At 43.7% G+C, this 11,745-nt stretch overlaps 1 protein-coding gene across 8 annotated transcripts; it reads left to right on the top strand.

Annotated features, from left to right (window-relative positions):
- Positions 1–227: 227 nt before the first annotated feature.
- Positions 228–11,725, top strand: LOC146367449 (uncharacterized). 8 transcript variants are annotated; one of them, XM_084912443.1, is made up of 20 exons: positions 230–481; positions 556–600; positions 1,758–3,918; positions 4,575–4,707; positions 4,838–4,958; positions 5,048–5,152; positions 6,885–6,972; positions 7,056–7,217; positions 7,356–7,409; positions 7,883–7,983; positions 8,171–8,299; positions 8,410–8,506; positions 8,591–8,660; positions 8,870–9,006; positions 9,103–9,329; positions 9,506–9,571; positions 9,709–9,913; positions 10,091–10,189; positions 10,633–10,821; positions 11,125–11,725. In XM_084912443.1, exons 3-20 carry the CDS (start codon positions 2,050–2,052, stop codon positions 11,362–11,364), a joined length of 4,092 nt encoding a protein of 1,363 aa, XP_084768569.1. In that variant the 5' UTR covers positions 230–481; positions 556–600; positions 1,758–2,049; the 3' UTR covers positions 11,365–11,725. The 8 variants fall into 8 exon arrangements, with proteins under 8 accessions (XP_084768575.1, XP_084768576.1, XP_084768569.1 ...); XM_084912449.1 differs by having other exon boundaries at positions 228–600; positions 10,633–10,713; XM_084912442.1 differs by having other exon boundaries at positions 230–600.
- The last annotated feature ends 20 nt before the right edge of the window (positions 11,726–11,745 follow it).

The raw sequence follows: 11,745 nt of genomic DNA, 5'->3' as shown, positions 1-11,745 counted from the left end.
TTCTTTGTCTTCATTTACTCTGCCTCGCTCACTTTTCTACCTCTCAAAATTGACTTTGTCGCCCACCGCGACATCACTCCCTCAATTTCCATCTTCCCTTCATTTTCCCTCCCTCTCTTGGTTAGCCTCATTCAGAAGAAGGCTTTTGTGATTGGCCAGTATTTATATCAACTAGGTCCCAGTGCCACCTGGGACAATAGTCTCCTGTCAGATCCAGGTCATAGCAAGCAGAACCACTCTCCACGCTCTGCACGGTTCAGTCCAGTCCATTGAAATCCAGTCCAGCCCATCTGCCACACAAGCCAACCTCTCAGACAGACATAGGTACTGCACCTACTCACCCACTGGCATCACACAGACACACAAGGCAGGAGCACACACAGGTGCTGCATCACTGCTCCCATTTTGCCTCACACACACACACACACAGGTAGACAGTGGGAGATCTGGCTGACTGCACCAACCTGCATCATGCACACAGGTGAATATTCACACCAAGCCTTCCTCTGAGCCCAATAGAGGCTCTGCTAGAGTGACATTTTTTCTTTACTACAGACAGCAACTCTGGCAGTGATGCTGAGAAGCAGGAAACTGGTGAAGGTAAGTGGACAGATCTGCATGATTGGTAGAAGTTTAAGAGAGAACTACCATGTTTAGCATTATGCAATAATATGGGGGAAAGCTACAAAACAGGTATTACAACAGATGGCATTATTAGCCTCACAATGGTTAACAACCACCACTAAATATGGGACTGCAATAGGCTTTAGTGACCAAAATAAGACTTTCCACTGAAGATAAATACTTTATAGGGCACAGATGTTACAACTGGCTTTTTAAATGTAGGCTAACTTGCCCGAGGGCTGGTACCCACTCACCGTCAGTGCTACACAGTTACTGGAGTAGTTTACACAGGATTACAGGGGGATAATCCATTTACAGTATTTAGAGACATGAGTCGCCATCTGTCTGTATTTATCTCAGCAAGGGAGCCGTCAGCACCGACTGACAGCAGCAGCACTTTTATGGTAAGACGAAACTGTCGGGGACGGTCTAGAGAAAGAGCTATTACTTTAATATTCCAGTTACTTTCTTGTAATTTAGCTAACCGCTGGATCACGAGCCCTAACGCGCTGGAGCCCGCGACCTTTAAACTGCGCGCGCACACTCGCCAGGTTGGTGAACTTTGCTGCCTTCAAATGCCGTCGTGAAATCCGAGCTCCGAACGACAAATTTGCGATTTAATTTTTGCGAGACAGTTTTAGCTAGTCACAGTTAGTCCGAGGAAAAGTCTCGTGCCAAGAAAAACACTGCTTTTGCAGTAAGCTGTCAGAAAGGTGGGTGTAGGGTTGCAATGAAAAGATGCGTATGCTTACGTTCACACGCCCTGTCGTGTGAACGTAAATGTTGTGATTGCCCAGAAGGGACCGCAAACAAGTCTAATTGTGGATACCTGTGTCAAGTAGATATACAAAAACGTCTACATGCTACGTTTTTATCTTTTAAACTGTTCTGGCGATTGAAATTCTTCGATAAAAGAGTGAGTATTTTTTTTTACAATGTGTTGCTCTTAATCCTGGCACTGGATAGTTTGTCTCAGTCAGTAACTGAGGCTTAGGGTTTTGTTTTCTTCTTTGATTCAAGGGTTTAAGGACAGAGCGATGCTTTATAGATTTTGAGGCACCTAAAAAGGTATTATTTATTTCATGTTTGTTTGCACTGTACGCCTAATGAGTTATTCTTAATGTGCTTTTCAGGAGATTTTCACTGTGGTGGTGATAATGAATTGAAGAATCTGGAGTCTACCTTATGACAATGAACTTCCCAGACCAAGAGCCTACCTTTAATGTTTGCTGTCATCACACAAATGCAGTAAACTTGTAAACCACCAGCTTTTGTCAAGAATATCTTGCCTTATTGCAACCATTTCACTGTACCAGCAAGTCTTCAAACATATGCCTTTCCCCAGGTGCTTTGTCTACCTACGAAAAGCATCTATTTCAGATTGTCCACAGTTTTCTCTTAGCCAGCGAACCTCCAAATTTTCCAATGATGCGGACAGAGAGCAAAGGCCGAAGTGCCTCCCCTCACAGGATAACTTACAAATCTGATTTCCATGCTATCAAATGCTCATTCGACACTGGGACCAGTTTACAGCCAGGGACCAAATCTGCTGCTGCCCAGCGCTCTGCTGTGCACCCTAACAAGCTGGAGTCCAGCCTGTCAGAGCCCCTAATGTCCTGCACCAGCACTAGTGGTAGCACAGGTTGCAGAGGTAGAATCCACAGCACCAGGGGGACCAAAATCAGAGATAACATCTTTCTTCAAATGGACAGCCAGCAGTTGAAACAAGATAGCGGCCCAGTGCCAAGTTCTGGCTCCACGGTGCTTATTTCTCCCCAAAATCCTAGCATACAGCTCCAGACTTCACCTTTTCCTGGATCCAGGTGTTCAGTCATCAGTTCCTCATCTGCTCTGAGCACTGTAACAACAAATATTTCTATCCCAGAATCCTCCCTGAAAGATAAACCATCCAGAGCGGAGGAAATTACAGATATTGACCGAGCTGCTCTGGCACAGAAGTTCTCTGTAACTCGAAGATTGTTTGAGAGCAAGATGATGGAAGATGGAGGTGGTGGAAGCCAGGTTTCAAAATCCCTGATTGCCAGGGGAAGCAAGGGGATGGAAGATGGGAAAGTAGAAGTCAACAATGTAGAAAAGGTGGAAGAGGGAAATGGGAAAAGGAGGAACACAGAAGAGGATGGCTTAGATAAAGACAAATCCATGAACCATATCATAAATGTTTCCTTGCTGAAGCCTTCTACACCATCTTCACTGACAAGGTGCCCTAAATCCCCCGTCTCAGATATTCCTGGCGATGCATCCAACAAGTACAACTACTTTGACAAAGACGATCAAATCAAAGTATCACAAACAGAGGGAGAAGCATCCTGTCTTAACCCCTGCTTGACCCCTGAGGAGACGCTTCGGGCAGAGTTGGTCAGCATAAAAAATGAGTCATCAGAAAGTGATGAGAATGAAGAAGGGAAGGAGTGGAAAGAGAATAAATGCTGGATTAAGGATCAAGTGACATATATTAGTATAGCTCCAGGTGAAGAGTCCTCAGTGGATGATGTGTTTGAGGAGCCTAGTGTGGAAACACAGGGACCTTACAAATTGGAAAACAGGGTGGTATTACAAGTACGAAATGTTGGACCAATCATTTCATCAGTAGACCACCAGAAGGAGCTGTCAGGGAGCATGACAGAGAAAGGAGGAACGGAGGATGGCAGGGATGTTGGAAGAGACAAGTATCTGCAGGTGAGTGAACAATGGGAGGGTGGAAGGGAGGAGCAGAACAGAGAGTTCGTAGCACGGGCTGAGGAGAAGTCGACAGAAGGAGGAGGCAACAGGGAAAAAATGACTGATGCAGTGGTAGAAGAAAGTGTTGGTGGGAAGGAAAGGGTCATCGTGCAAGAGAAGGAAGTTTACAACAAGGCTGTGGGAAAGGGCAAAGGTGGAGTGGAGGAATGTAGACAAAGTCAAGAAAAGGAAAATGGGAAAGAAGAGAAAAGTAGGAAGGAAGAAGGCAGAACACCTGAGCTGCAAGCGGAGTTTGCCACTGAGGAGGTCAAGCATGTAGCATTAAGAGGAGGTAGTGATGGAAACACTGAAGCAGGAGGTGGCAAGGAGGCCCAAAAAGAAGATGCATTAATCAGTGGCATTGAGAACAAGGCTTTTGCATATGATCAGGAATCCCAGTCCCATCCAGAGCTTTCCACTCCGCCAAGACAAGAGTTGGAAAACCAGCTTTTGTTGGAGTATGAGGAAATTCCTGGTGTGCCTGAACTTTCCGACGAGGAGAATGAGGATGGATCTGCCGAGAGGAAGGTCAAGTTCTGCTCAGCACCAATCAAGGTAGGGAAACCTTTGTGAAAAATAACGCAAACTTTAAGGGTTTGCAGGCTTTAAGCTCCCATTGCTCATTTTATTGAAAGCTGCAAGGTCTGTAAAGTCATGCACTTAAGAAGCTCTTTTGTCGTAGATTTGTGTGACTGTCAGTTCCAGCTGCTATTTGAATCTGAGTAAGCGAGGTGTTAGCCCAAAGCAATGTTTCTAATCCATTAAGAGAGGAGGAAAGACAAGATTCCACACGCTTCCCTCTGTCAGCGCTCGGCTCAGAGCTGCCTTTACACCGGAAAAAGATCCCGCGGCATTAATCTGGATCGATTTATAACAAACTACTGTAGCAGTGGTCAGTGTGGCATCAGTAAATGTCACATGGAAGTTGTGTGTGTACACTTGGATATTTTGCAATCCTGTAATTGTTGGTACAGTTTGCTCAAGTCTTTGCATTTACTCGATCCGATGCCGACTCTCACACTAACCACGTTTGTCTGTATAAACAAGGTCTTGTTGTGTCAATAGCTGCAGATGGTTCTCTTTCTAGTCAGCCCACAGTGAACATATGCACCAGATAATGCAAAAAAACAGGCATTTTCATTTAGCCTAAAATTGCCATCAATGTTAATCTAAGTTGAGGCCTTAATTGCATGATGAATGGTGTGTTTCAGGTGTACAACACCTATTCTAACGCAGAGTATGACAGACACAATGAATATATTGACCCAGTGTCTGCTTCGGCTGAGTTTGAGCTGGAGAAGAGAGTGGAAAGGATCGATGTTTTTCCAGTGGAGATAAAAAAGGGTTTGTATGAGCATCTGTTTTCCTCTCGCCTCTGATTATAAACGTCTAATGATTTTTAGCAGTTAATATAGCTAATGTAAGGATAAATTCCTAATGTCTTCACTACCTTTTTTTCCCCCACACCCTCCAGGTGAAGATGGACTCGGCATCAGCATCATTGGGATGGGTGTAGGTGCTGACCAGGGACTGGAAAAACTCGGCATCTTTGTCAAGACAATCACTGAAGGAGGAGCAACCCAGAAGGATGGAAGGTTAGCTTTAGTGTCTTTTTTTTTTCTCTGAATAAAACCAAGATAAAGGTAGATACTCTCCTCAGTCTGTATGTGTTTATCTCTGTAAGGATTCGGGTGAATGACCAGATAGTGGAGGTGGATGGAGTGAGTTTAGTTGGAGTCTCCCAGCTGTTTGCAGCCACAGTCCTTAAAAACACATCGGGTCTCGTCAAGTAAGTTACCACACAGCAAGTTTTCTTGTCTGTGACACGTCCTGATTCTTGTTATGTTGAACAGCTTTGTGTATTTTTGCTGTTACCTTAGACCAGCGGTCCCCAACCCCCGGGCCATGGACCGGTACCAGTCTGTGGGTCGTTTGGTACTGAGACTAGGATGTGAAATTTATGGTTTTCAGGGGTTTTATCGTTAACTCGGTTTCCCTGGGTCTTTTCCCGTGTTGTAGTTGTCTTATTTTGAAAGAAATATTTACCATAGCGACCCGAGAGCACTAAGGGGCAGAGAGGAGGATGTTACTCTCAATGTTGTTGGCGCATTTCAGGAGAACGCTGCTAATAAAGTTACACAATTACACAGTGAATTTGCTTTTATTATTATATTTACAAAATACCACAGTTTTTGTCTTGGTTGTATCATTTTACTTGTATTTATCCGCGACACCTTAAAGGCCGGTCCGTGAAAATATTGTCTGACATTAAAACGGTCCGTGGCGCAAAAAAGGTGGGGGACCGCTGCCGTAGACGAATAACAAAGCATGCGGACTCCAACATCGTTTTTTTGGTAAACCGTATATAAAAGTGTGTTTGTGCACTTCTTTGATATGCCACTTTAAAAATAATGTGCAAAGATAAGTGACAGGGCCTCCTAAGATGTCTAAAAGTTATATAAAGATGCAACAATGTTAGTGCTATAAATAAAGTCTTCTCAGATATTTTTAGTATTTTATCATAAGGGTGATATTGTATTTGCAAGTTTAATTCAGTTAACACATAATATATTCTTCACAGTACTGTCTAAGATTTTCTTAAGTCTGCCATAGTGTGCAGGATTGTCTGTCAGCCCTTCAGATTATAATGAAAAACACTAATAGAAACATTTTTTTAATTTATTTCTTTTATAATAAACACTTGAGCACCTCATATTGTAGGTTTTGGGTGTCATCTGGCAAATCTTTAAATGCCAGAAATGAACACATCAGCTCATTATTTCCTCTTCATGACACCCACATGTGGTCTGTCTTTGCACACCGCAATGTTTTGGGGTTTTTCTTCTGATATAAACTTTGAAGCAACATTTATAAATCGCATCCAACATTTTTAGATAATCTGAGTGTCTGTAAATGCACCCACATTTAGAGCATGTTTAAAAACAGTCAGCGCCTGCAGCTATACTAGCGTACGATGACAGCGTACCACCAACACTCAGAGTACATTTTGACACGCCACAGCAGGAAGAACCCGGTAGTAAATAATAACGACGAATCAGTTTCCAGTCGGCTGCTTTAGTTCAGGGGTCGCCTTTGTACTTTTGAACTTGTTATCTGTGTTTGCTGACTGGCATTAGTTGTCATGCCATCATTAATGTTATTGGTGACACCTGAAAAGTGGGATAGCTCCTCCTAGTGAGGATGAGAAAGTGAGAAGCAAGGGGGCACAGCTGCCAAATCCTGCTTCATAAACATCACCGCTTATGACTTGCAAGGGTGCAGCGATAATATGTCAACCCAGCTGATGAAAGACAAAGAATACATCAGTGTTTCCTTGTCTCTCTCAGGTGCACTTTAGTGTTTGAAAGATCTGCCATGAGTCTGCAACTTAAAAAAGCATCCAGAATGTCTGCTGTAAAACACACAATTTAACACAATCTGCACAGGTGTGTGGTGAGATGGAGTGATTGATCACACCTGTGACTGATTTCTGGGGATTTTTTTTGTTTTTTTTCCTGCAGGTTTTTGATTGGCCGAGAGAAGGAGGGGGTGGAGAGCGAGGTGGCGCGACTCATAAATGAAAGCCTGGAAATGGATAAAAGCAGAAAGGTGTGTCCTCTTGTAGAAGTGGGGGAGGTTGGCTTGTTTTAACTATTTCTGTTCAATTTAACTGTGCGTGTGTCTATATGAAGAGAGAAAGAGATGGCAGAAGAGTGGAGGACAGTGATTGCAGCATATCAGAGAAGGGCTTGGTGTTTGATGAAGAGGAGGCGGAGGATGACGGCTGCGAAGAGGAGGATGTGTCTGCTCTTTCGGGTCTAGACAACTACCAGCTCTGCCTCAAATACCAGCAGGTACTCTGTGTTCAACCAGACGTTTTAGCTTGGATTCATATTCTAAAACTAAAAGAAATGCTGAAAGTCTGCGTCCTTTCTTGTAATTGTTAATATGTCCAGGTTTATTCATGAATTTGCTCTTTAATGTGCTTGCAGCTTCAGTCCAAACTAAGAAGCAAAGCAACCCAACTTGAGCACACTAAAGAACAGGTAGGTCACTCAGTTGAGGTTGAGGCTCTCAGTCTCTCACTCGCAAACCAATGACTGTACTCACTTCAATACACTACCTTCGCATCCAAATTTGGAAGCATCTGACCCATTTAACTGTGTATGAGACGGCACAGAGTGGAGTTATTAGGACATGGCTGCTTTCCAGCACTCCTCGTCAAGCCCTGCTTTTTCTGCCTTTGACTTGAAGTAATCACCACTGTGACATAACTGGGTTGGTGAAAGCCTTTCTGAAAGAAGTCTTTCTTCTTTCTTCTGCGTTGAGTTTTGACTACTTCAACAGCTTTGATGGCACAAATAAAGCAAGAGGAAGTGTGTCGTTTCTCCAACAAATGTGTCTTGACGCATATGATCTAACAACATGATGGCCCTTTTTTGGGAAGACATTTTTTTTTTCCTCTTGTGCACATGACATGCTTGCATTGCATAAAGATATAGTTTTGTCTGTTTCTTAGTTAAAGGCTTGGGAGGAGCAGCAGGCCTGTTGGGAGAGCCAGAAGGCTGACTTGGAGCAAAAAGTGGAGGATGGAGAGGACAAAGCAGACAAACTAGAGAAGTACGGTTGAGCAGCTTCAATGCGTTGTCCCATTTTTGTGATATTTTTCTAGAGCGTATGGAATAGAAAAGCATTTTACCGGAGCAGGCATGAAGATTAAAGGCTGCAATTGGAGACTGTTGATAAATACAATGAAGATTATGATGTGGGTTGATAAGGTGCTAATGAATCCCACACTGTTTATCAGGTATTGGCAAGAGGCCCAGACCCTGTGCAGAGTTGTAAGCCAGCGACTGGCTGATGCCCAGAGCCAATCAGAAAGCCTGGAGATCAAATACAATAAGGCCAAGAGACTGGTCAGAGAATACCAGAGCAGGTACTCATGAAATCCTGCTAACTCCCTAAAAGTGTTACTGGTGAGCATGCTGTGCAAGTTAGTAAAACTGCACCAAGGTGTCTTACATGTGACTTAATGTGTTTTTTAAGAGAGGAAGAGGGGGAGAAAAGGGAGGCAGATTTGAGGAGAGAAATGGAGGAGAAGGAGAGGCAGCACAGAGAGATAATTGAAAAGCTTCAAATCCAGGTGAGGGGAGGCTTTTCAGTGCTTTGAGGATTTACCTGATCCTGACATTTCTCTGTAGTCATTGTTTCTCACTGTGTATCACAGATTGCACAGCTAGAGGGAAAAGAGCCAGTATCTGAGAGAAAGAGCCACTCAACTGACACTTCAAACACCGGTGAGCATTAGTTTTGGTGACAGTGAAGTGTCTTTGCATGTCTGTTTGACTTGGCGGCTGGCTCTACATATTACTGATGATAAATTATATTTTTATTATTTTTCTAGCTTCAGAAGTGGAGGAACTCGAAGCTTTTTGAGTTGTCTAATGCAACTTCAGTATGGAAAATTATTATTTAATTTAAATAGGCTTTTATGCATTTGTCTCAGGCACAGACTGGTCGATTCCAGTTCCTAATACCAGCCGTTTAGACTCCAGCGCTCACAAAGCCAGGGCTCAGCTAGCCCAGAAATCCAAGCGCAATCCACCTTCACGAGACAAACTCAGAGAGAGCTTCAGAAAAGGGGTAAGGAACAGTTTTGTTTTCCTTTTTTTTTTTTTAATGAAACAGGGGTGAAAGAGATGCAGTTTCTAGCTGTGATCATGTCTTCTCTCACTACAGGAAGAAGGGGCCCTGAAAGCACAAGAGGGACGGTCACTGTCCGCACCCACAGTGATCCGAACCAGTAGAAGCGACATGTCCAGCACCTCATCGTTCCCAGCCTTCAGTCCTCAAGCTGCAAACAACTCCGTCTTCACCCCTCCAATCTACATCACGGATACCACCCCGTCCTCATCGAGCAAATCCTCCACCTCTAGAAAATCCAAAAGGAAATTTCCCGACTTCAGGTGGCGGCTCTTTATTTTGGCTCACACTTTCTAAATTTAAAGCCTTAAGTTGCTCTTCAGCCTCAGAGTTCTGATGGTTTTGCCAAACATGCTGAATGTGGCACTGAGTGACATTTTGCTGGTGGTATTTTTTTTCTTGTATTTACTCTTTAAAGCTTATTTAATATTTCTTTTAGTGGCCTTCGCAAGTCTCTCAGCAAAAGAAGAAGCGAAAAACGCAGCAGGACGTCTGTGAGCAACAGGTGTGGTGACACTAATATGGATGGGGAAGAATGTTTTTAAAGATGTGAACCTAGCATCTGTTTTGAGCACTACTGCTCTTGACAAAGATGAAAAATGTGCATACGTTTTTAATGAGGGCATAACTGCTCTTCTCCAGGGCATCCAGTGATGACCTGTTGGATGAGCCCGCTGAAGTCTCTCCATCAGGCTCTGTCACCTCCATGCCCTCTTGCCTGCCATTTCCTTGGTTCGGCGAGAGAGGAAGAGAAAAGGAAGAGGAAGGGGAGAGTAGGCGGGAGAGACTTCGGTCTGTATCCAGCAGCAGTTTGCCGTACCTGACCACCTCAGGGAGAAGACAGCAGGTAAGAAAATTAACCCACAACCTTCTCAGTGTGGCCCCTTCTTCCTGCCTCGGCTTTCTGACGTAGAGCAATCTCATACAAACAAAACCCCATTTCAAATTGGCTCGCATGCTTTTGTACATATGCAGTAGATAATGAACTATCTAGGCACCCCAGTTTCATTTCTGTTGGTTCCAGAGTATTGGCTCTCCAGTGGGCTGTTCCAGTATGGTGGGTCATGTGTCTGATCACTCCCTCTCTGGACACTCTCACACTTTCACCTTTTCTTCCACTGAGGTGAGTCTATCCTTTCTTTTCTTCACTCTTTGCTTCCCCCCTCCCCCCCTGGGCCTTCTGTCCAGCTTTCACACACAGGCTCTTTAACCTCCTAGGACCTGGCATCCACATATGTGGACATCACATTTTGGGTTATTTAGACCAAAATACTCAATTTTGCTTTACAAGGGCCTGATATCCACTTACGAGGACATTATACTGCTACTGTTCTATCAAAATTTTAAACGAATATCCTCATATGTGGCTCTTATTTTTCTTAAAAACAAAAATAAGGCAAAAAAAAAAAAATCTGGTAATTCTTTGTTTTGACATTCTTGGGCCCCAATCAGCCCAAATATCAAAGAGAAATTAAAAATGCATGCCGTGGAGGAGTTCGGGTCTTAGGAGGTTAATCTCTTTAATCATAGCTTCCTTCTCCTGCTATATTCTCTCATGCCCCTCAGACTTTGGACGATGACCCAGTTCCCACGAACAACAACAATCAGTGGCAAAGTCGACCCGTCTTGGAGTGGAATAACCAGCAGGTGTGTCTGTGGTTAATCGCTATGAACATGGATAAATACACATCAGAGTTTGCCGCCAGGGGTGTGGATGGGACACAGCTTCTCAACATGGACAGTGAGAAACTCAAGGTCAGCAGATCAGCTACTGCTGTTGGGGGCAGGAGCCAAATGTTTTGTGTTGTGGTGTAACTATATAGGACGATTTATTGTGGACAAGGTGACTAAACCTCTGCTCTTCATGCTGGTTGCAGTGTTTCTTAGTAATCACAGCGTAGCCTTGATACCAAGTAGTCCAAGTGATTGAGGTTTTATACCAACAAATTTTAAACTTGCTTCTTGTTAAATGTGAAGTCGGTCTCCCGTGTGAGGTCCAAAACTGCATGCGTACCAAATCCACCAGTCCCCCATTTAAACACACACTTTTGTTATCAGGCTTTGGGCGTGTGCAGTCAAAGCGACCGTTCTGCCCTGAAGAAAAAGCTCAAGGAAATGAGGAAGAGAGAGGAGAAGGACCAGAGGAGAGGAGCGAAGAGGCTGAAGGAGGAAAAGGATAAAGAAAACGTAGACGTGGACAGCGACGGCAAAGAGAAGTCAAGGATGATGAGCGAGGGGAAGCCCCTGAAAGACGAAAGACGCAGTGGAAAAACTGTAAGAACAGAGTCGCTCCTGTGAAGGAAAGACTGAGATGAAATGAGATGTACACCACCAGCATGAGTGTGTGTGTTTGCGGTCTCTCGCAATCAGAACTGCACTTCTACTGAACTAATAGAAACGTCTAGATCGACTGAACACATCCGTAGACTTTAAGAATGAGACCATTAGTCTTCAAATCAGCACTAAGGTTCAAAGCCACAGCACTTGCCTGCTAGGTATTCCTTTAATTGTGAATTAACTGTATTACAGTCTGCTTTTTTTATTTTAAACTTGTCATAATTTATCCTTATTTTAATATTTAATGAAGTGCTGATTTAAGCACTCAAGTATTTGCTGTACATGTTGGGTTTTTTTGTCTTAATAAATAATGCTTTCAGCATCTTGTTGTTGCTAATGCGA

Source organism: Perissodus microlepis, chromosome 18 (assembly GCF_051167445.1).
Source record: "Perissodus microlepis isolate ML-2025 ecotype Zambia chromosome 18, ASM5116744v1, whole genome shotgun sequence".
Taxonomy (NCBI): Eukaryota; Metazoa; Chordata; class Actinopteri; order Cichliformes; family Cichlidae; genus Perissodus; species Perissodus microlepis.
Note: the sequence above shows the minus strand (reverse complement) of the source record. Positions and strands in the feature narration are given on the sequence as shown.